Source organism: Spinacia oleracea, chromosome 5 (genome assembly GCF_020520425.1).
Source record: "Spinacia oleracea cultivar Varoflay chromosome 5, BTI_SOV_V1, whole genome shotgun sequence".
Taxonomy (NCBI): domain Eukaryota; kingdom Viridiplantae; phylum Streptophyta; class Magnoliopsida; order Caryophyllales; family Amaranthaceae; genus Spinacia; species Spinacia oleracea.
The window spans coordinates 79,878,435-79,900,589 of NC_079491.1; the positions used below are offsets into that span (position 1 = coordinate 79,878,435).

Genomic DNA, 22,155 nt, shown 5'->3' on the forward strand with positions numbered 1-22,155 from the left:
TTATTTTCATTTATTAGTAGATCGGGGTCAAAGTAAGATAAGTGAATATTATCACAAGTGAAAATGAAAAAACTATTTTAAAACGAAAGTCATACGAAGTATAATACGATAAACTTATAAACTTTAAGAAGCTATTCCTCCCAATATTCGCCAATTTATTGATTTTGAAATGTAATCCTAGCACTTATAAAGGCAAGGAGTGGATATTATTATTCCCACAATAGCGAAGTAACGAACTTGCCCCCATTTTTCTTCCTTCTTTTTGTTGTCTTTTACCTTACAGACACTGTATTTACATAATTACCCACTCCTGTTAGACGATGCCACGTGTCCCTTTCACCCTACAACCAAGATCTCCTCCCTCATCCTCCTTACGCTGCAGCTTTCCCCCGTTGTTTCCCTCTACATCTAGCCTGCCACTTACTCTCTCCTCCTACCCTGCCACTTACTCAAAGTGAGAATGATGAGTTTCTTCTCATCTCCATCAATGTTATTTGTCAATATCTCTTGGTTTCATCATTGTTTTCTTCAGATTAGGGTTAGATTTAAGGATCGTATTTTCATCATTGTCGACTTCAACGATTAAGACTACACAGACATCTGCCCTCTCTTCAATAATTAGGTAATCTCCGCCTCTATCTCTTCCCTCTACGCTCAATTCTAGATTAATCTATGTTTTTCTTCGTTTAATTTCCGACTAACTTGGTTTATCATTTGCTTAATATTCGATTAATTTAGGGTTTTTACTTCTCCCAAATTCATTTTGTTGTATATATATCTTGAAATTCGGTTCGTTTCGGTTAATGTTATTGTTCATTGATCAATTTTGGTTGGGGGTTGTGTCTATTGATGTCGTGTTTTGGTTCGTTAAGTTGCTAAACCGAATATTATAGCTATATTTTCTTAAAATTCAAATAATTTAGAGTTTTCTCCTCTCCCAAATTCATTTAATTTATGTATATATTGCTTTAAATTCGATTCATTTGGGTTAATGTTAATGTTATTTTTCATTGATCAATTTTGGTTGGAGGCTGTGTATGTTGATATCGTGTTTTCATTCTTTCGGTTGCTAAACCGAGTATTATTTCTATATTTTCTTAAAATTTGATTAATTCGGGGTTTTCTCCTCTCCCAACTCATTTTTTAATGTATATGTTGCTTGAAATTTAATTCATCAAGGTTAATGTCATTGTCCATTGATCAATTTTGGTTGGGAGTTGTGTGTTGATGTTGTGTTTTCGTTCTTTCGGTTGCTAAACCGAGTATTATTTCTATAATTTTGTAAACTGCAGGCGCTGTTTTGAATTGTAGAGTTTTTCATTCATATAATTTGAATGTTAATGTTCTTTCCACAGTTTGTTTGATAAATTGTCTCAACTAAGATTGGTTGAAAGAGTTGTGATGGAGGCTAAATTTGTATGCTTAGATCGAACCAGTTTGTTATTCAACTTTTTTAGAGCTCGTTCCTTTCGGCTTCCACATTCCTGCTTGTTAAAAACTAATTTCCATCCTTTGATTTTTTTCATCAGGTACTTTTACTTGAATTTTTTAACTCTATTAATCCAGTCTTTAGGTCTCTGTGTACTATTTCTTGCTTATTTGGGATGACAAGTTTATTTTTTTAGAGATGTAATTGTTTTGTGTTATGATCTTGAATTATAGAAGTTGATTCTTGCAAACTTTAGTTTCATGTATGTATGTTGCGAAAGTTAGCAGTTGTTTAATATTTGTTGTTATTGTTGTTTTCGCTATGAATCGCGAAGAGCATTGTTTTTAGGCCCTATAGGCATTTGGAGGCTTGAGACGAAAGATTCTAATGCTTCCTAAACTATCCAAGTCCGACACTCGTAAAAAGTGACATATACCCTGTATTTATTTATGACGGAAGGCCGGTAGGGAGTCCATGTACAATACTTACTAATAGAGTCTCTTAGTTTGTGTTGATCAAAGCCTCAAAAGTTTTTAACACAGTCACATATACCGTTGATCTTCCCGTTATGCCTCTCAATCCCCCAAATACTATATTCAAATGTTTGAAAGAGGTTTTCACCTTTCTTTTTATAATAATGGTCTATGATCAACTTTCCCAAATGATCATACTTAAATTGAGTGCAGAGATTGTAGAGTGTGTGAATAATACAATTATTATACACGGCAATTTAGTAAACTTTGTCGTATCCCTGATCATAATTGTGATGGGTTGAGACAATGCGTGCAGACAACGATTTTCTGGATGAAGGACTGTTAAAATAAATAAATTTTTATCCATTTCATGTACCTAAACATACCATATTGCAGTTAATGATGGTTCTAACATAAATGTTCTCATATTTTCTAATTTTGGTGATTAAATTTGTGTATTTGGGTGTATTACTTTCATGAAGTACTCTGTACTATTATCTTAGTGTAAATAACCTAATGGTTAGTTTGTGTTCTTGGTGTTTTACTTGAATTATGTGGTTCAATTGTGTGATATTTTGACGCCATTCTTAGGATCAATGAGTAACGGGGTGAAATGTGTCTTTAAGTGTTACAAATTATTCGAACTTTCTATATCTGAGGTTGATAATATGAAATGTTATCCCCGCATTTATTTTTCTTCTATTTTTAGTGCGGTGAGCTACTTCTTCCTTTATTGATATTTTCTTTACATCCATATGCTTCAAATACTTTTTGATATATTTTAGATACCTTATGTGTCTTCATTGACAAATAAGTGTTTTTTGTAGTGCTATAGAAGCATGTCAATATCAAAAGATTTTATATTTGATGCACATTGTTAATAGGACAAGGTAATGATATTATTTTATTTTCCCAGTATTAAGTGGAAGAGATCTAGAGGGTTTGGGGGGGAATAGGAACTTCTAGGAGTTCTATTTATTTTTCTTACCTGATTCCCCCTTTTTTTGGGGGGTGGGGGAATGCGGTGGGGGGTTCTTTCTCTTTTATTTTTGAAATTACAAATTTTAGCATTCTAAGAGTCTTGTTAATTCTATATAAAAAAAATTCCCTACAGTTTATCAAGTTCAGCCCATCGTTAATGATGTAGGGACCCGGGGTGATGATGCAGTGAAAAAGTAAGTCGTGTTTGGTTATACTAGTTGTTGGCCGAAGCGCTATCGCGCGCCGTTCCCCAAGGTAGGGAAAAACGTATGGCGTAATTATTTTTATTAAAATATATCAAGTATGTTTAATTAGTATTATAACCATGTATTTCTAGGAAGAAACCTATTGTTTAAGAATTATTAATAACATTTGTTTTGTAAGGGAGCTGATATATCATGTTGCAACACCTCCATTTCCGACAACTGAGGATCTGAAATGATAAAAAAGTTACAAATATGCAAACACATGAGGTATATAAATAAGAAATCAGTTACAACAATTCTGGGGCCATTATGCAAAGTCATTGGGACTATGTTTTTATAGCAAACAACACCACACCAAGTCAACCTGACCACTTTGGTTAAAACTTCACGGAGCAACAAACACAACAAGCAACAGACAACCAGACTTGGCAACCCTGAGCTAACTTGTTGCACTGCCACGGACCAGCAAACTTCATGCAAGCTTGAACACAAAAACATCAGCACACTTCGGAGAATAGAACTGTGGCACCAGTGTTGCTAGTACTTTGAAAAACAACTAAGAACAGCTGACACAACCAAAAACTAAGTGATATGAGCAGCACAGAGTGCGCTGAGTAGATTAGACCCAACTCTGAATAAGAGTATATAAAAGTCACCCCTAACCCCCCCCCCCCCCCCCCCATCTCCACAAAAATAATTACAAAGAACATATTAACCCAACTTGTTCTGTCTTCCTATCATCCATAGGTTTATCTTGTACCTGTTTCCCGTTGTATGTCGTGTATCAACTATCAATCACATAAACGAGCGAAAAAGTTGGGTTAAGCCAAAAATTAACAATTTAACTACTCACCATCACCACACATCTGTGTAAATGTCAATCTTTTCTCCTTTCCTCACCTTCTGAACACTGCCCTGCCTTAAAAATTCGCATAGCATAGACTTTGGATCAACACTTGATCATGCACAATGTACACCAGCCTTGTCCGAAAGAAATTTCATTTATGAACAGAAGTTTATTTATACAAGTTAAAAAATCAGCCAGCTGCTTGAAAATCCCTAAATTCCTCATCTGTTGTATCTTCTGAACTTTGATTTTCCTTAAAATTAAAATCAGGTTGAACCTGCTCTTTACTGGGATCTTCTTTCTCCTCTTCGAATATTTTATTAGGATTAGAACTTGGGGATCTAGGAGTTTTAGGAGAAGAAGTTGGTGAGAGGGTTGGTGGTGGAGGACTGTGGTGGACTCAGTAATATAGAAATGGGGGTCCAACTTTTTACTTTTTTAAAAAAACAAAATTGCTTATCCTTCTATTTTGCCCCTTTTGTTAAGGGGAATTGGGGAACGTTAGGTAATAAATTTTCTTAATATCCATAACAAAATTATGCAGTGAAGATTTAGGAATTTTTGTGTAGGCTTAAGAGCAATAGAAATCAATATATCAGTCCAAACAATAATTTACAGCGATTCATCTCAAGAAAAAAATTATTACGAGTGTATACGATGAGTTTTTACATGTTATAAGAAATCTGATTCATTACAAATTACTAACAAAAAGAATGACAAAACTACACCATTGTATAAAAAAAGTTGCACCTTTTTCAATATTTATGGGCCATATTGTTATTATATAATTAGACCCCTAAAAAATGCAATGAAATTAAGCAATTATAAAATATAAATACAGTACTAAAATCAGAAGAAAAAAACAAAAAAAGAGCAAGAAATAAATCATGAAAAAATCAGAAAATGGTAAAAATAAAAAATAAAGCCAAAAACATTTTAGAAAGTAAGAAACCATGAAGATGAATGGTCACGGGTAAGGAAAAAAGTGTAACAGCTTTGAAGAGTGTAGGGTCGGGACTCGAACACATGACTTCTGCGTTCAAAGGATAGAGTAACAGCAAGTAGATTAACCACTAAGCTACACCAATTTATTATTATTCTGAGCGGACATTAAGCAAGAATATATAGATTCCTGGTTTAATTTTTTCAGAAAATGGGGGTCCCTTTGGTCCCCTCAAGTTCCATGTAGGTCCGCCCCTGGTGGAGGAGGAGGTGGTCTGATAGAAAACAAGGGCTCTTTAGCTTTACTTTTATCTGTTATTCATAGGTTGTTCACACCCTCATCAATGGATTTCAGATTTATATTGCCACCAGGTTTCTAATAATAAAATGTTGAGCATAAACAGATTATCATTCATTCGAGTAGCAAATTATTTATTTAATCAGTGAGGAAACAGACAAATAGCGAGCTTACTTATTTTAACTGAAGAACAAGGGTCTCTCCATCTTTCAAACTGTAATCAATGGCTGAAGAATTCTGGAATTGCTGCTCCATTTCTTCAGCAGTTTTCTTGTTATCGAGATATCTAAATTAGAAATTTGGAAATCAAACAGACAGTTAGTTATTCAATGGATGCCTCAGTTCTTTCAGGTAATTGTTTGAAGACAACATGCATCTAACACAGAAAACTACTTTTTATATGTTTACTTGTTGCATCTAACACAAAAAAAATTATAATTGCACAAAAGATAAGCAGAGAGATACTTCATATGGTCATGCAGAGCAGCTTGGAAGTCATAAGCTTCAGTTCTCTCATGAAACCCTATCCCAACAAAAGCATGTCGAAGACGACCACGTGTACAATTTCATATTAGAATTCAACTACAATTTCAAAGCAAGGGATGAATATATTAATGGTTATTTGTGGTTTTTGCACGTGATTCTTATAAAGAGATATAAGTGGGGAAATAGCATGGGATAGTTTAATTTTCTCAAAAATGGGTGGTGGAACGCATGCCATTATTAGGGGGAGAACAAAAACGCATCATTCGAGTTTTGTGCTCACAAGGTAGGGTTTTTATCTGAAAATGAAATGTCAAAAGCAATTTAGGACACATTCAGGAAATGTGGATCATACTAAGAAACAGGTGACCAACAAAGGATGACAACTTTGGCACAAATTCACAAAGGACATGAAAATCAATCAGCTACATCTTGATCAAGCAATGGGACAAGAGATGGAAATGTAAATACACATTTAAAATTCAATCAGACAAAAATTTGTCACTCACCTGTTTTCTCTTCTATTCGAAGCAAAAGGTATCTGCATAAGAGAACATAAACTTAGACGCTACACAAGGTCTTAGCTGGCACAAGATATTTAAGAAAAGGTTATTCCTAAGTGTAAAGACAACAAAGTAGTAAACCTGCTACTATCAATTACAGTTTCCACATGATGTGGCTCTCCTTTTCTCAAAAAAGCCCGAGCATAGAGTTCACCTGAACCAATTCAACCAAAGAAATATGAAAATGCTAAACAAAACGTAACAATAACATTCTCCAACTAACCTACCCTAAGTCTTAATTTACAATAATACTCCGTAGATACGTATCCATTACAACTACTGCTGAGTATATAGTTTTACCTGTTGACTTATCCTCAAGTCTGATTATGCACTCTTCTCCCTTGCTAATAACTTTCAAGACTCCCTCCCATGCCCATTTATTTACATCCCATTCATCATCTCTACAATTAAACACAAGGAAATTTCAAAACCATCACTGATCCAAGAGAAATGAGCAAAATATGAAATATGACCATAGAACAAAGAAAATGCAAACAATAACAAATTCAGCTTCTCCACCTCAAAAGAAAGTTTTAGTCAAATATTTAAAAAAATATATAAAGGGTCTCTAATCTTGTGATGATGAATTCAGCAACTGAGAAAAGGCCTATAACCTCATTAAGCTCACTCCTGGAGAAGCTCAACCCAAAAACTTGACAACAGAGAACTATAACCTCATTAAGCTCACTCCTGGTTAGAGATTTGAATTCCGCAGCGCTTGAAAAATTCTCTAAATCCATAATTACTGAGGTAATGACTGAACTGTAAATGTATAAGATAAACAGATTTGGTATCAGTTAAGCAGCATGACCTGATTAATCATAACATGTTTTGCTGCCTTCTCGCGTTTGGTATCAGTTAAGCAGCATCACAGAAAACTATACATCATTTAAATATATGACACATACTTGCTCTTGTATACACATATAACACATTACAAATTATAAAGCTACTCTGTATAAAATCATCTACACATTAATGAGTCTTATTACAATATCCCTAATTCTGATTTTTTTTTTCTTGTTTGCTCAAGGAATGAGGTGTTTCATCTGTTTGATTTAGACCTTTACCCAATAGATGGTTTGCCACACATGTGTGAATGTTAACTCAAGAATGACCAGCTGATTGGAATGGAGAATAATGATTTGGTAGTACATTATGTTTGTTTATTTGATACAAATTATTTCCAATCTGGCTGTTATTCGAAACATTTTGTAGTTTGTGCATGCATAATGATGTCTGTGTGAGCTTGTTATCCCGAAGTAACATAAGACTAAAGGCCGATGAGTACAATAAAGACTTTTTGGTCAGTAACGATAGTATTTTATCATCCTCAAAAATTGCAAACTTGAAAATGAAAACTGCAGTAATTATAGAATCAAAATAAGCAATAAGTAAAAGTACCATTCTTTATCATTTTTCAAACACGACTTGCTACTCGGAAGTTGCAAACTTGAAAACAACTAACACATTGAGAATCAACTCACAATTTTAAGCCTGCTGACTTCTCTTCTCGACATGACGGAGTCCCTTGAAAATGTTGATCACCCTCAGCATCCACACCGCAATTAAGATGGCCTTCTTTCCCTGACCTTGAACAACACTTGGCTATTTTGTTTAGCCTTTTAGCTTCACCTTTAAAACTTCACCGCTTTCTTTGACCAACAAGGGAAACTTTTCCTGACTAATCTCGTTGATTAGTAACCTGCATAAAATATAACTTAACCCTCAAATAAACTATACCAAAATTCTAAGTATCTACGGTTGAATTCCGTGAAGAGAAACGATAGTAAAACCCCTAAAATAAAATTTAACACCTACACCTAGAAGTTTCAGAAATTGAGAGAAGATAAGAATCTGAACACCGAGAACCCCTAAAATTAGAAATTAAGTACCTAGACCAAGAAAATTCAGAAATTTGGGAGAACATTGGAATTTAAAACACCAAAAAAAACCAAAAATGGATTTTTTAACACCAGGACCTACAAAAATTCAGAAATTGATAGAGTATAAGAATATGAAACACCAAAACCCCTAAAATCAAACATTAAGTACCTAGACCTAGAAATTGAGAGTAGATAAACAAAGAAAAATACAGAAATTGAGAGGATATAAATGAAGAAAAAAAACTGATAACTAATCACACAGTACCAGCGATAAAAAATGAAATTGATAAGAAAATAAGAATGGGAAATAGGAGGGGAAATGCAGATTGCAGATGGACTACAACTTAGAAATGTTCCCCGCAACTATTTTCATAATAAGATCATAAAACCTGGTGTAAGAGACAGAGACAAACTACAAGATCAGAGTATCCATTCTTATGAACAGAACATCTCTGCAAGGCTCATAAATCTTAACCATTTAAGATGAGATTTTGAATCACGTCTAACCAGAAATGGTGAGCAATTATCTTAACTGGTTGGATCAAGAACGCACACATAACATCTTGCAATTTGAAAGTACACCATAAGATTGGGTGAATATATTAAAAGAAATTTTGACACCGATTCCCCAATAACAGCACAGCTTGCCTGCAAACTAAAATAATAATCTTTAGCTGGTCATAACACTATAGTGCTTATTGATAAATGCTTTCCACCAAAAGTTCACTCTGACAGAATCAATTCTTTAAGAACGAAGAAGAAAAACTTAAGCACTACCAATGCGCAACATTGCCATATCCCATCAAAACTGAAAAACCCACTCAACATTGTGCATATTTTTAGCTTGGAGTCCAACGGTCAAAACTAATTGTTTTGCTAAGCTGTTATCTACTTCTCGTCTTCGCAATTGGTTTGATTATTAATCTATTGTTGTTCTTCCCTTTCCAAAACATCTGATTAACATGATCGTTAGACTGATTAACATCTGATTAGAATTCACCATCCTTATCCTGTTACCATTCTCCCCGTTCTTTCACATGAAAAACCTAGGGGCGGAAAGAGGATCTTCTAATAAAAAGACCAAACTCTCCTAAGATTAATATCCCAATATGTGCCTGCTCCCTAAAAAATCCTCAATTTATGGCACACTTAATCATGTCCCAACTGGAAAATCTAGATTTATATACTACTATTTCTCAGGACATCGGTCCAACACATTCTCTTCAAAAGTTCAACAAATTATTTTTGGTTGACTCAATGAAATATCTCATGATCATGTACACACAATTTTACGAAATTGGCAAACTCATTGTAAATGAAGACACACTGTTGGTAGAAATTAAGCAAAACAGGCAATTCAATTACTGTCTAAAATTGAAATTTTAAATAAATTTCCAGCCTATAATTAATTGGAAGTACAAAATAATCATAACCTAAATTGGATTAAAAACCCCTCAATCTTGTTTGGGAAGTAGAAAAAAAAACCCAACTAATTAGACCCCTAAAAACTAAGTTGATTGCAATAACTATTGAAGATTTTATTCAACAATTCGATCAAAAAATTATATATTTCACAACAAAGAATAGTAATTGTACCAAACCTATGTAAAAAATATTGAGCCATAAATTGTAATTACATAACAACAAAGAAAACTGGGAAATAAATTCTGGTTCACACACAAATCATAACCACTATGCTTCACACCAAGACCTACGAAAATTCATAAATTGATAGATACAACCAAAAACCTTTTTGCATAATGTATAATAAATGTTACCACAATGTTACTATGCCCATTTTGCATAATGTATAATTTCTAAAAAAAAATTCCATCATAGAGCACCAGAGCCCCTGTCCTAGGATCAGAGTCATTTGCCATACACAGATAATTCAGTTGTTAATCAGAACTTGAAATGGAAATATCTCATGAAAGATGATCATAAAACAAGAGATCGGTATTACCTTCTTCTGATTGAGCGGACATACATGCTTATAGAGAGATTTATTCATCTGGAACTTGTTGATCGTATCTACACGAACAATGGAATGCAACAGCTTGTCACATTTTATGTTACGCTTGTTGGGATCTTGAGCAAATCCTTCACTTTAATATAAGCCTAGAGTTTCTTAGCTTCCTGAAACCAAATAAAAGTTGGCAATACATAATCAACATTTATACACCAATTGTTTTCCAACCTTAGTCACAATGAATGAGATGAAAAAAAATAGTAGAATGTCACCTCAGCTCAAGCCATCTCAGCCAAGAGTATCCTAGTGATTTTCAAGCTTAGTTTTAGCATTATCTCCTTCCTTTGGCTGGAAATCTACCTAACAAATTCATAAATCAACCAATTATGAAAAGAGTAGAATCCTAACACTCTCATAAGAAATCCAGATGCTAAGATAGTTATTTATGCATAGACCTAGAAATTTTAGAAACTAAGAAATGATAAGAATCTGAAACCCAAAAACCCCTAAAATTACCTAGACCTAGAAAATTCAGAAATTGATAGAAGATAGAAATCTGAAACACCTAAAACCCCTATAAAATCGAATTTTTAATACCAAGACTTAGAAAATTTAGAAATTGAGAGAAATTATAATCTGAAACACCAAAATCCTAAAAGAATCGAATTTTAAATACCTAGACCTAGAACATTAAGAAATTGAGAAAAGAAGAAAAGTACCTTGTCCATTATCTTCGTCTACTTCCAGTTAACCTTGAAAGAAGAAGAACGAGAAAACCCTAACCACAATCAAGGATATCAGCCGCCATATTCAGTTATTGTGGAGTGAGATAGATGTAGCGAAGAAGAAAATGGATAAAGAAAGAAGGAGGGAGAGGAGAGGAGAGAGAAAATGGGGGCGTAGGAGATTGAGTGAGATCTAGGGTTTGCTGAAAAACCATCAATGGAAGAACCACGGGTGAAAGGAAAAGAAGAAGGCAAGTAGGAAGTAGGGAGGAGGGAGAAGGGAGGCACCGAGGCAAGGAGGAGTGAACACGAGAGTTAGAGGAGGGCACAAATGATAAATGATAAAAATCTTAAGGGTTTTTTAGGCAATACACTATTGGATGAATAGTGAAATCATATTCCTTGCTTTTAGGTTGTAAGATATGTGACCACATATATCCGGATGTTCTCATGTTCTCCCTTACACACGTCCAAATTATCTTTGTTGGATTTGGTGTATATATTTGCAAATATATCTTCTGTTCTAAACCCAAAATATTAATGTTCTTATTGGTGATTACTGGTGTTGGGGTGTTAAAATGGGCCCACCATTTTAACCCAAAAGCCAATAAAATCCGCTCAAGCCCAATATCCCTTACAAGGCCTCAAAGGCCCAACAAAGGCACTATATATACCCCTCAAAGGGCAAGGTAAAGGGGCCATTTCTCTAACCCTAGAGAAGCCACCCTACTCTCTCTCCCCTAAACACCTCATTTTATACATCAATTGTACTGACTTGAGCGTCGGAGGCTCCGCCTCGGGGACCCCCCCTTGGCCCGGAGTTCATCTTGCAGGCACCGTACGTGATCGGAACTCAAGACATCAAGGACGCTCCTTCCATCGTTTCAACCCCCGGAACAGAACTTGGAAATCCGAAATTGACCCGTCGAGGCTAACTCGTCCGAAGGTGGAGCCACGGTCCGAGCCTGCGCTCCCGAGGCTAAACTCCGCACCTGAAGGTTGATGACAGGGTCACCAGCATAAAAGCTCAGTACTGAACATGTAGGCTCATTGCCAAAGCCAGCAGTTCCCGAAGCTAAATGCCAAAGCTCAATGCCGAGGTCAGCGCCGAGCACAGCAGTCTCGAGGCTCATCTCTCGAGCATAGCGGTGCCAAAGCTAAACTCCCAAGGCTAGCATCAAAAGTTCGGCCTTCCGAGGCCCAAGCCGAAGCTCATTGTCGAGGTCAATGCGAGCTCAGTGCCAAAGGCGACGCCAAGCATAGCAGCGGAGCTCCCGAGCTTTGAAAGGTCCCCGAGGTCACGCCGAAGCTAACCCAATGTCACACTTAAGTTGACCCGCCGAGGCTGACCCAGCCGAAGTCGACCACCGAGATGAGATTAATGCAAGAGAGACTGGGGCCGACCAATATCCACCTCGGCAACTTGACATCGATTACAGAGCATGTGTGAAGAATTTTACCTCAAGTGTAATTATCTATGCAACTAGATACTAAAAACATATGAGAAATCACCCACACGAGGAAACAAATTTGAGAGCAACAAATGAGCAGAAAAGTATCTAGCACCCAGATCTACTCTTTTCGACGGTTTCGTACCTCAAAGAATGGACATGCGGCTGAACCAGATAAAGAGCTCAAAGTCACCATCTTGAATTTACTTGTTGATGTCGTATAAAAAACGAAGACATTTTGAATGCTCTGGAATACAAGGATAAGCTTTATCAAAAATGTTGTGCAAATATGAAAGCAAGTACGGACTCCTGATGATAAGTTATTACATGTGGGCTTGCTTGGTCCTTGGTCCGAGTATTATCTCAAGCTTAAAAGGAGTGGGTTTTATCCCTTGGTCCCAAGATTGTCTCAAAACAATATTGTCCACTTCGCAAGTACAAAGCTAAGTCTTCTATTTATTTAAGCTTTGTACTTTATATTTTGTCAGCATATATAATTTACTTGACTTGATAAATTTGGTAAAATGCTAATATTCTTGGAAACTTAATTTGACAGACATTGTCTAACAATAAGTCATTTTGCAAGAGCATACACCTCAAATTGTTCATCATGTTCAAAACGAATTATACATTCATGTTTGACAAACATAAATACATCAAATGTTGAAGATCAAAATTGTGTAGCAAGTCTCCGAACAAGTCTACGGATTTAAAAGAAGACTAAAAAACCGCTCCGAGATTACAACTCGAATCGATGTTACAATCCGAGCCGAAGGTAAAAAGCCGCTCCGAGATTACAACTCGAACCGATGTTACAATCCGAGCCGATTTTAGAAGCACGTTCTTGAACAGATCTTCGGATTTGAAGAGCGAGGTTAAAAATCGCTCCGAGATTACAACTCGAATCGACGTTACAATCCGAGCCGAAGTAAAGAAATCGCTCCGAGATTACAACTCGAACCGATGTTACAATCCGAGCCGATTTTAGAAGCACGTTCTTGAACAGATCTTCGGATTTGAAGAGCGAGGTTAAAAATCGCTCCGAGATTACAACTCGAATCGACGTTACAATCCGAGCCGAAGTAAAGAAATCGCTCCGAGATTACAACTCGAACCGATGTTACAATCCGAGCCGATTTTAGAAGCACGTTCTTGAACAGATCTTCGGATTTGAAGAGCGAGGTTAAAAATCGCTCCGAGATTACAACTCGAATCGACGTTACAATCCGAGCCGAAGTAAAGAAATCGCTCCAAGATTACAACTTAAAAATCCGAAGGATAAAACCGAGCCGAAGGTAAAAATCCGAAGGATAAAACCGAGCCGAAGGTAAAAATCCGAAGGACAAAATCGAGCCGAAGGTAAAAATCCGAAGGATAAAACCGAGCCGAAGGTAAAAATCCGAAGGTACAAACCGAGCCGAGATTACAACTCGAACCGATGTTACAATCCGAGCCGAGGTTAAAATTCTGAGCTGAAATCGACTTTCACTTGGAAGTGATCAAAATCAAAACCCAACCCATTTTTCAAATAGAATTGGGTCTGGGGGGCATTTGTTGGGGTGTTAAAATGGGCCCACCATTTTAACCCAAAAGCCAATAAAATCCGCTCAAGCCCAATATCCCTTACAAGGCCTCAAAGGCCCAACAAAGGCACTATATATACCCCTCAAAGGGCAAGGTAAAGGGGCCATTTCTCTAACCCTAGAGAAGCCACCCTACTCTCTCTCCCCTAAACACCTCATTTTATACATCAATTGTACTGACTTGAGCGTCGGAGGCTCCGCCTCGGGGACCCCCCCTTGGCCCGGAGTTCATCTTGCAGGCACCGTACGTGATCGGAACTCAAGACATCAAGGACGCTCCTTCCATCGTTTCAACCCCGGAACAATTTGGCGCCGTCTGTGGGGACCGAGAGCAATAACCCATGAAGATCCACTCTCATGGCTATCATGTTCAAACACAAAAAGTGGCCAGAAAATCCAAGATAGCCGGTCGAAAATGCCATTTTACTAGCAGATCTGAATAATTGGAAAGTGGGCAATATGTTGGCAAAACAAACTCATATTATGACATTGTAGTCAGAAGCAATAAGAGGCAAACCAAGAAATTGATGGCCCAATATGTCTCATGATACCCTCACCAATTGAGGATATCAAGTACTGCATACAAAATAACGAGTTAGGCAATTTGATGGCCTAACTTAATTCAGCAAGTAAGGAAATCGAGAAATGTGGCCCAATATGTTTCATCAAATGATACCTCTTCAAACCACCAAAATCGATCAAGTCGGAGGCAATGAATGAGCCCCAACTACATCATTTGGAAGACGGTGGTCAATGTTCTACAATACTCTAAATTGCCCCAAAGCTAAGTCCCCTTCATTCTATCTTATGCTTTTGCTTCATCATCATAACTGATTTGGACTGGTACATTGGTATGAAAACTGGTGAATCTCGTTTATCAACTTTTTTTCAGACTTTATGGACCTTGTAAAGGAGCTTCCTCAATACATAGTCCAAACCAATGCCTACCAAGTGTTTGATAAAATGCTTCAAAGACCAATTACAGATGAAAACTCACCTCCCGAGCTCAATGCCGAAGCTCATTGCCGAGGCAAGTACTTGGAAATCCGAAGTTGACCCGTCGAGGCTAACTCGTCCGAAGGTGGAGCCACGGTCCGAGCCTGCGCTCCCGAGGCTAAACTCCGCACCTGAAGGTTGATGACAGGGTCACCAGCATAAAAGCTCAGTACTGAACATGTAGGCTCATTGCCAAAGCCAGCAGTTCCCGAAGCTAAATGCCAAAGCTCAATGCCGAGGTCAGCGCCGAGCACAGCAGTCTCGAGGCTCATCTCTCGAGCATAGCGGTGCCAAAGCTAAACTCCCAAGGCTAGCATCAAAAGTTCGGCCTTCCGAGGCCCAAGCCGAAGCTCATTGTCGAGGTCAATGCGAGCTCAGTGCCAAAGGCGACGCCAAGCATAGCAGCGGAGCTCCCGAGCTTTGAAAGGTCCCCGAGGTCACGCCGAAGCTAACCCAATGTCACACTTAAGTTGACCCGCCGAGGCTGACCCAGCCGAAGTCGACCACCGAGATGAGATTAATGCAAGAGAGACTGGGGCCGACCAATATCCACCTCGGCAACTTGACATCGATTACAGAGCATGTGTGAAGAATTTTACCTCAAGTGTAATTATCTATGCAACTAGATACTAAAAACATATGAGAAATCACCCACACGAGGAAACAAATTTGAGAGCAACAAATGAGCAGAAAAGTATCTAGCACCCAGATCTACTCTTTTCGACGGTTTCGTACCTCAAAGAATGGACATGCGGCTGAACCAGATAAAGAGCTCAAAGTCACCATCTTGAATTTACTTGTTGATGTCGTATAAAAAACGAAGACATTTTGAATGCTCTGGAATACAAGGATAAGCTTTATCAAAAATGTTGTGCAAATATGAAAGCAAGTACGGACTCCTGATGATAAGTTATTACATGTGGGCTTGCTTGGTCCTTGGTCCGAGTATTATCTCAAGCTTAAAAGGAGTGGGTTTTATCCCTTGGTCCCAAGATTGTCTCAAAACAATATTGTCCACTTCGCAAGTACAAAGCTAAGTCTTCTATTTATTTAAGCTTTGTACTTTATATTTTGTCAGCATATATAATTTACTTGACTTGATAAATTTGGTAAAATGCTAAGATTCTTGGAAACTTAATTTGACAGACATTGTCTAACAATAAGTCATTTTGCAAGAGCATACACCTCAAATTGTTCATCATGTTCAAAACGAATTATACATTCATGTTTGACAAACATAAATACATCAAATGTTGAAGATCAAAATTGTGTAGCAAGTCTCCGAACAAGTCTACGGATTTAAAAGAAGACTAAAAAACCGCTCCGAGATTACAACTCGAATCGATGTTACAATCCGAGCCGAAGGTAAAAAGCCGCTCCGAGATTACAACTCGAACCGATGTTACAATCCGAGCCGATTTTAGAAGCACGTTCTTGAACAGATCTTCGGATTTGAAGAGCGAGGTTAAAAATCGCTCCGAGATTACAACTCGAATCGACGTTACAATCCGAGCCGAAGTAAAGAAATCGCTCCGAGATTACAACTCGAACCGATGTTACAATCCGAGCCGATTTTAGAAGCACGTTCTTGAACAGATCTTCGGATTTGAAGAGCGAGGTTAAAAATCGCTCCGAGATTACAACTCGAATCGACGTTACAATCCGAGCCGAAGTAAAGAAGCCGCTCCGAGATTACAACTCGAACCGATGTTACAATCCGAGCCGATTTTAGAAGCACGTTCTTGAACAGATCTTCGGATTTGAAGAGCGAGGTTAAAAATCGCTCCGAGATTACAACTCGAATCGACGTTACAATCCGAGCCGAAGTAAAGAAATCGCTCCGAGATTACAACTCGAACCGATGTTACAATCCGAGCCGATTTTAGAAGCACGTTCTTGAACAGATCTTCGGATTTGAAGAGCGAGGTTAAAAATCGCTCCGAGATTACAACTCGAATCGACGTTACAATCCGAGCCAAGGTAAAGAAGCCGCTCCGAGATTACAACTCGAACCGATGTTACAATCCGAGCCGATTTTAGAAGCACGTTCTTGAACAGATCTTCGGATTTGAAGAGCGAGGTTAAAAATCGCTCCGAGATTACAACTCGAATCGACGTTACAATCCGAGCCGAAGTAAAGAAATCGCTCCGAGATTACAACTCGAACCGATGTTACAATCCGAGCCGATTTTAGAAGCACGTTCTTGAACAGATCTTCGGATTTGAAGAGCGAGGTTAAAAATCGCTCCGAGATTACAACTCGAATCGACGTTACAATCCGAGCCGAAGTAAAGAAATCGCTCCAAGATTACAACTTAAAAATCCGAAGGATAAAACCGAGCCGAAGGTAAAAATCCGAAGGATAAAACCGAGCCGAAGGTAAAAATCCGAAGGACAAAATCGAGCCGAAGGTAAAAATCCGAAGGATAAAACCGAGCCGAAGGTAAAAATCCGAAGGTACAAACCGAGCCGAGATTACAACTCGAACCGATGTTACAATCCGAGCCGAGGTTAAAATTCTGAGCTGAAATCGACTTTCACTTGGAAGTGATCAAAATCAAAACCCAACCCATTTTTCAAATAGAATTGGGTCTGGGGGGCATTTGTTGGGGTGTTAAAATGGGCCCACCATTTTAACCCAAAAGCCAATAAAATCCGCTCAAGCCCAATATCCCTTACAAGGCCTCAAAGGCCCAACAAAGGCACTATATATACCCCTCAAAGGGCAAGGTAAAGGGGCCATTTCTCTAACCCTAGAGAAGCCACCCTACTCTCTCTCCCCTAAACACCTCATTTTATACATCAATTGTACTGACTTGAGCGTCGGAGGCTCCGCCTCGGGGACCCCCCCTTGGCCCGGAGTTCATCTTGCAGGCACCGTACGTGATCGGAACTCAAGACATCAAGGACGCTCCTTCCATCGTTTCAACCCCGGAACAACTGGTAAACTCAAACCTTCATCTTTTTGGAAAACTAAATAGGTGGTTGCTACTGGAGTTGGAACTTGGGTGATGGACATGGATGGCTGAAGGGTTCTACTTATAATACGTTCTAGATATTATTGAATCTGGTTGATGATATTCATTACTGTAAGTAGGATTAATCACTTTGAATCATAACATGTATCCTCAATAGGAATGACTGCTAACCTTCTCCTTGTCTCAGTTGCATTTTTTTTCGAGGTCAGTATGACTTACTTCATTTTGTCGTATGCGTAATATTCATCAGATCATGGGGCTGGCCACGGCCAAAGCCCCAAGTGAGGAGAAAATCATTATTTTTCCAAGAAAACATTTTATAGCCTTTATCTTATTGTTTGACCTATGGTTGTGCATGATTTCCTTTTCTTTCTAAGGCAGACAAAAACCTGATATGTTGATTCTATTGTCTGGCAACACATAAATTCTTTAAAATTTGACTGTTGAATGCCTATTGTTGTTACATTTTTTCACAAGATGCCATACCAAGTGACTCTGTTTTGTACAACATGTTCGATATACTCTCTGCAGTAGGGCTCGTGGTATGCTTCATGATGTAAATTCTTCCCGACCCCCAAATTAAGTACATGGAAAAATAGATTTGATGAATAATTAAGGCCTCTTCAATTTGTGGTGGTTTTCATTTTATTTGGGAATGGGAACCATTCCCTAGATTATTATGTCTGAGTTATGCCAATGAATTATTGTTTAAACCATTTTATACAAGTAGTAAAAATTTCGAGAAAGAAAGTATAATAAAAGTCTCCTCGAGGCAACATGGGTATTAAGGTAGATCTTTAAGGTTCTTTAAGAGTAGCTGCCATATTGTGAATTCTAGACCCATAATATGGACTATTCCTTTCAAGAAAGAAAATTTGATGGGAGTCTAATTGAGGCAGTATTGGTTTCAATTTAATCGAATCCTAAATTCCTAAGACAAGACGATAACGGGATATTGCTTAATTTCTACTTTCTTTTTTGTATTTGATTGCGGGGTAAGGGCTATCAAATCATCATTTTATTTGGGTTCTGCTATATTGGATTGTGGGTAGTGATTTTCAGTCGTTATTTTATATGCGTCTCTAATTATGGTTATTTTCCAATGTCGATGGTTAAATTATGGTTTTGGTATCCTTTGAATGTCGAAACAAAACAATATTAGCCACCAAACGGAAAATTTAATTCCACTTTTCTGGAGTGACAAAGTATGTTGGTTGTAAAGCTAGCATTAACGCATGGTGTTTTTTGCCTCAGGCAGTTCGTACGCTTTGGATTGGAGATCTGCAGTATTCGATGGACGAGATTATATTTGCAATTGTTTTGCCCATACCGGCGAGGTATATCAAATCTAATGTTTATAATTGTTTATTTTCATCGATTAAGTTCTTTGATTTGGCGATTTCCTTCTAAGTTTGTAACTTTTTTGATTTTTTATTGATGCCATGAAAAGATCTGATATGTCTATATTGTGGATATGTGTTTAATTTTTAGAAGTCATGTGATGATTCCAGTGTAATATCATCATTGAATATTTTAGGATTATGTCTCGTACTTATTAATTGTTTTATGTGAGGTAACAAAGATTGTTTAGAATAAAGATAATGAGGATAAGTGTAGGGGGTGTAGTTTTTTGTGTTGAAGTTTCTGGAAATTTTAGGATTTAAGCATTTACTTTTCTTGCCTGCACTGTGGCCGGAAGGTGCTTCCTTTGGTGTTTATGAAGTGTAGTAATTGAAATGGTTTTTCCCTGTAAATCTAGTCAAGACGGAGGTCTTGAAAGTTTTGGATGTAATTTGTTTCTCATGTTAAGAAAAAAAAAGTGGAAAGATGGATATTGTCGGGCAAAACGACTCTTGAGAGGTCTAGATGTACTCGGTTTTCCCTGAAAATAACTTTGAAGTCATTAAGTTTTGTAGAAGACTTTTATTCAAAGTTGCAACTAGCTTACAACATTGTTTAGGTTTTTTTTGTAAGTCATGATCTTCAAAATTAGGAAATGTTTGAGGTTTTTGGAGTTGATTGAGCCTGTAAGTGATGTTAAGGGTCAAGGACCTGTTTTTGGTGGAAAATTAAACTCATTTTTTCTTTGATTGGATTAGTTGGTGAATGTATTTCTACTCTATAAGTGAGATATGTTAAATCCTTGTGTTCGCTTCCATGTTGCAGCTTAACTTTTAACAAGCTTAGGCTCTTAAGCGTATTCACTCTCTTAACTACTAATGCTCCTAAATCTTGCAGCTTTCCATGTCAATATCGTTCGTAATATACAAACCATGCAGTTAGAGTGTTACGGATTTCTTGAGTTTACCACTCATGTTACTGCTGGGAGGATTCTGCAGACTCTGAATAATACTTTGATGCCAAATGTTGAGCAAAACTACAGACCGGATTGGGTTTTCTTTGGAACTGGTGAGAAATGGGGAGAGGATGCTTTTGATTATACAATTTTGGTCAGAGATTTAGCAGCAGATGTTACTGATTACACATTGCAAGAAACTTTTAGAGCTCGTTATCTGTCAATTAAAGGTGCTAAGGTTGTCAATTTGTCATAGATAGACAAACTGGTAGAGCTAAGGGTTATGGATTTGTTTGTTTCACCGATGAAAATGAACAAGTACGTGTCATGTCAGAGATGAATGGAATGGTGTGTCCAGGGCGTGCAATGCGTATCGGAGCTGATGCAACAAGAAAAGTGTTGGTGGAACATGTATGTGTTAGTTAGATTGTTTAACATGACTTCAAATGGCAGTATTTTATTTTATCCATGTGCATGAACTTCTCTGATTTTATGAATTTGTATAGTATCTTCATTTTTCTGGTGTATGTTATTCATAACCTAGAGTTGGTTAGTTGGGAAGCATGGTGATTGGTTTCTCTTTATATTGGTTATTGTTATTTGGGTCTCCTACATTCACTTGAAGATGCGCATAAATTTAGTTCCATTGCTTTCCTTTCAGAATTTGGGAACAATTAATTGCCAACTGAAAATCTTATACAACTCCCATTGTCTCAAAGCAGGGCGTCAAGAGGCTCTGCCATTTAGGGGCCTGGGGCTGAATTCAGACGAAATGGTTACCCCCTTAGTATGTTGCCTTGTGCAGGTCAGTAATGTCAAAAAATTTCCATTTCACGCAGCTTCCAGTGCTAAAAGTTACTCTTCCATTCAGTTTAGTATATTATTAAAAAAATACAGTTGTTAGTTTCGTTCAATTTCATTACAATTCAAGATGTCATTAATTTAATCGTATTTTTTTCGCTTAATTAATAATTTTCTTAATGATCCTTTGCCCACTTTTAGTACTTTGATATTATTATTTATCAAGTCCTAGCTTGTATTCTTTTTCTTCTTTTATAGTCAGATTTATCTTGCCTGCATTTGCTTCCTTTTAAAAAAACATCTACATGAGAGTGTGTTCTAATTGAGTTATGAACCTCTTTAAACACTCATTAGTTTAGTTGTTGAGTTTTATTGGTTCGTACATTATTATCATCCTCTTGGGGTGCTTAACTAGGTATTTAGTTCCAATCATACTTGATACAACTGAACTAATTTTGCATCGGGCGCAAAGAACAAGCACATGCCGTCATCAAGGCTTCAATGGTCCAACAATCGCAATTCTCTTCTAGGTATATGGATAGATATATTGTAAGTTGTTTACATGACTTTTTACATTTTTCTAACTGAAAGGGGATTGATTTACTACAATGGTCTAGGCTATCTCCTATGTATTAATGGGGAAGTAGGTTCCATATATCTTTTTGCAAGAGAGATCAAGCATATTTTTACATTAACCTTCATGCACATTATGGAAAATTAAATTACTAAAAAGACTCCATATGAACTATGTACGGCTTTCTCTCTCTACCATGAAGTAGGCGCACGTAAAGGTCTTCTTGCTAACGTGCACCCACCATTGCAATGACAAGGAAGAAGAAGACGCAAAGGAATGAGGTTCGCGGGGTGAATGAGGGCTGAGGTGAATGAGGGAGCTTCAGCCCTCCTTCGCGATGAGGTTTTGCGGCCCAAAAACCAACACCAAGTGAGGAAAGTAACACTCAGCGACAATGGTGGTGTCCATGGTGCGATGGTGGTTCCTGATGCGGTTCCACCTCACTCGAGTAATGGACCACCATCACCGGAACTTATGGTGACGATTCATGCATATCATGATGCGATTTATAATCCTTTTCTTTCTCCTACTGAAACCCAACCCAGTTTCAATGGTGACTTCCATGACAGATGCTATAGGAGCAAGAGTGGGTCTGCGATAGCGAAGATGAGAGAGATGATGAAAAGTGTTAATGCTGCACTTGGATTTATAATTACCTCTGGGGTAATTCCTGA

The 22,155-nt window shown here is 37.5% G+C and overlaps 1 protein-coding gene and 1 pseudogene across 13 annotated transcripts in view; one reads left to right on the plus strand and one right to left on the minus strand.

Moving 5' to 3' along the window:
- LOC110778045 (uncharacterized) overlaps nucleotides 1-11,149 on the minus strand; it is a 28,351-nt gene extending 17,202 nt beyond the window's left edge. For 2 of the 13 annotated variants that reach the window (XR_008920515.1, XR_008920513.1), the window contains exons 1-9: nucleotides 10,797-11,145; nucleotides 10,350-10,437; nucleotides 10,072-10,244; nucleotides 7,710-7,927; nucleotides 6,837-6,984; nucleotides 6,523-6,623; nucleotides 6,304-6,376; nucleotides 6,169-6,200; nucleotides 5,351-5,462 (exon numbers count right to left, since the gene is read on the minus strand). Coding sequence is in view for 3 of the 13 variants with exons in the window: in XM_056827962.1 (XP_056683940.1) it covers nucleotides 5,386-5,462; nucleotides 6,169-6,200; nucleotides 6,304-6,376; nucleotides 6,523-6,623; nucleotides 6,837-6,841 (288 nt within the window). In the remaining 10 variants the exon portion in view is untranslated. Of the gene's footprint in view, nucleotides 1-3,085; nucleotides 3,317-3,340; nucleotides 5,463-5,641; nucleotides 5,759-6,168; nucleotides 6,201-6,303; nucleotides 6,377-6,522; nucleotides 6,624-6,836; nucleotides 6,985-7,709; nucleotides 7,928-8,641; nucleotides 8,764-10,071; nucleotides 10,245-10,349; nucleotides 10,438-10,796 lie in introns of those variants that run through there. The other 11 variants (XR_008920519.1, XR_008920516.1, XR_008920517.1 and 8 more) reach the window with 11 other exon arrangements.
- LOC110778046 (polyadenylate-binding protein RBP45-like) lies at nucleotides 108-21,112 on the plus strand (annotated as a pseudogene).
- The last annotated feature ends 1,043 nt before the right edge of the window (nucleotides 21,113-22,155 follow it).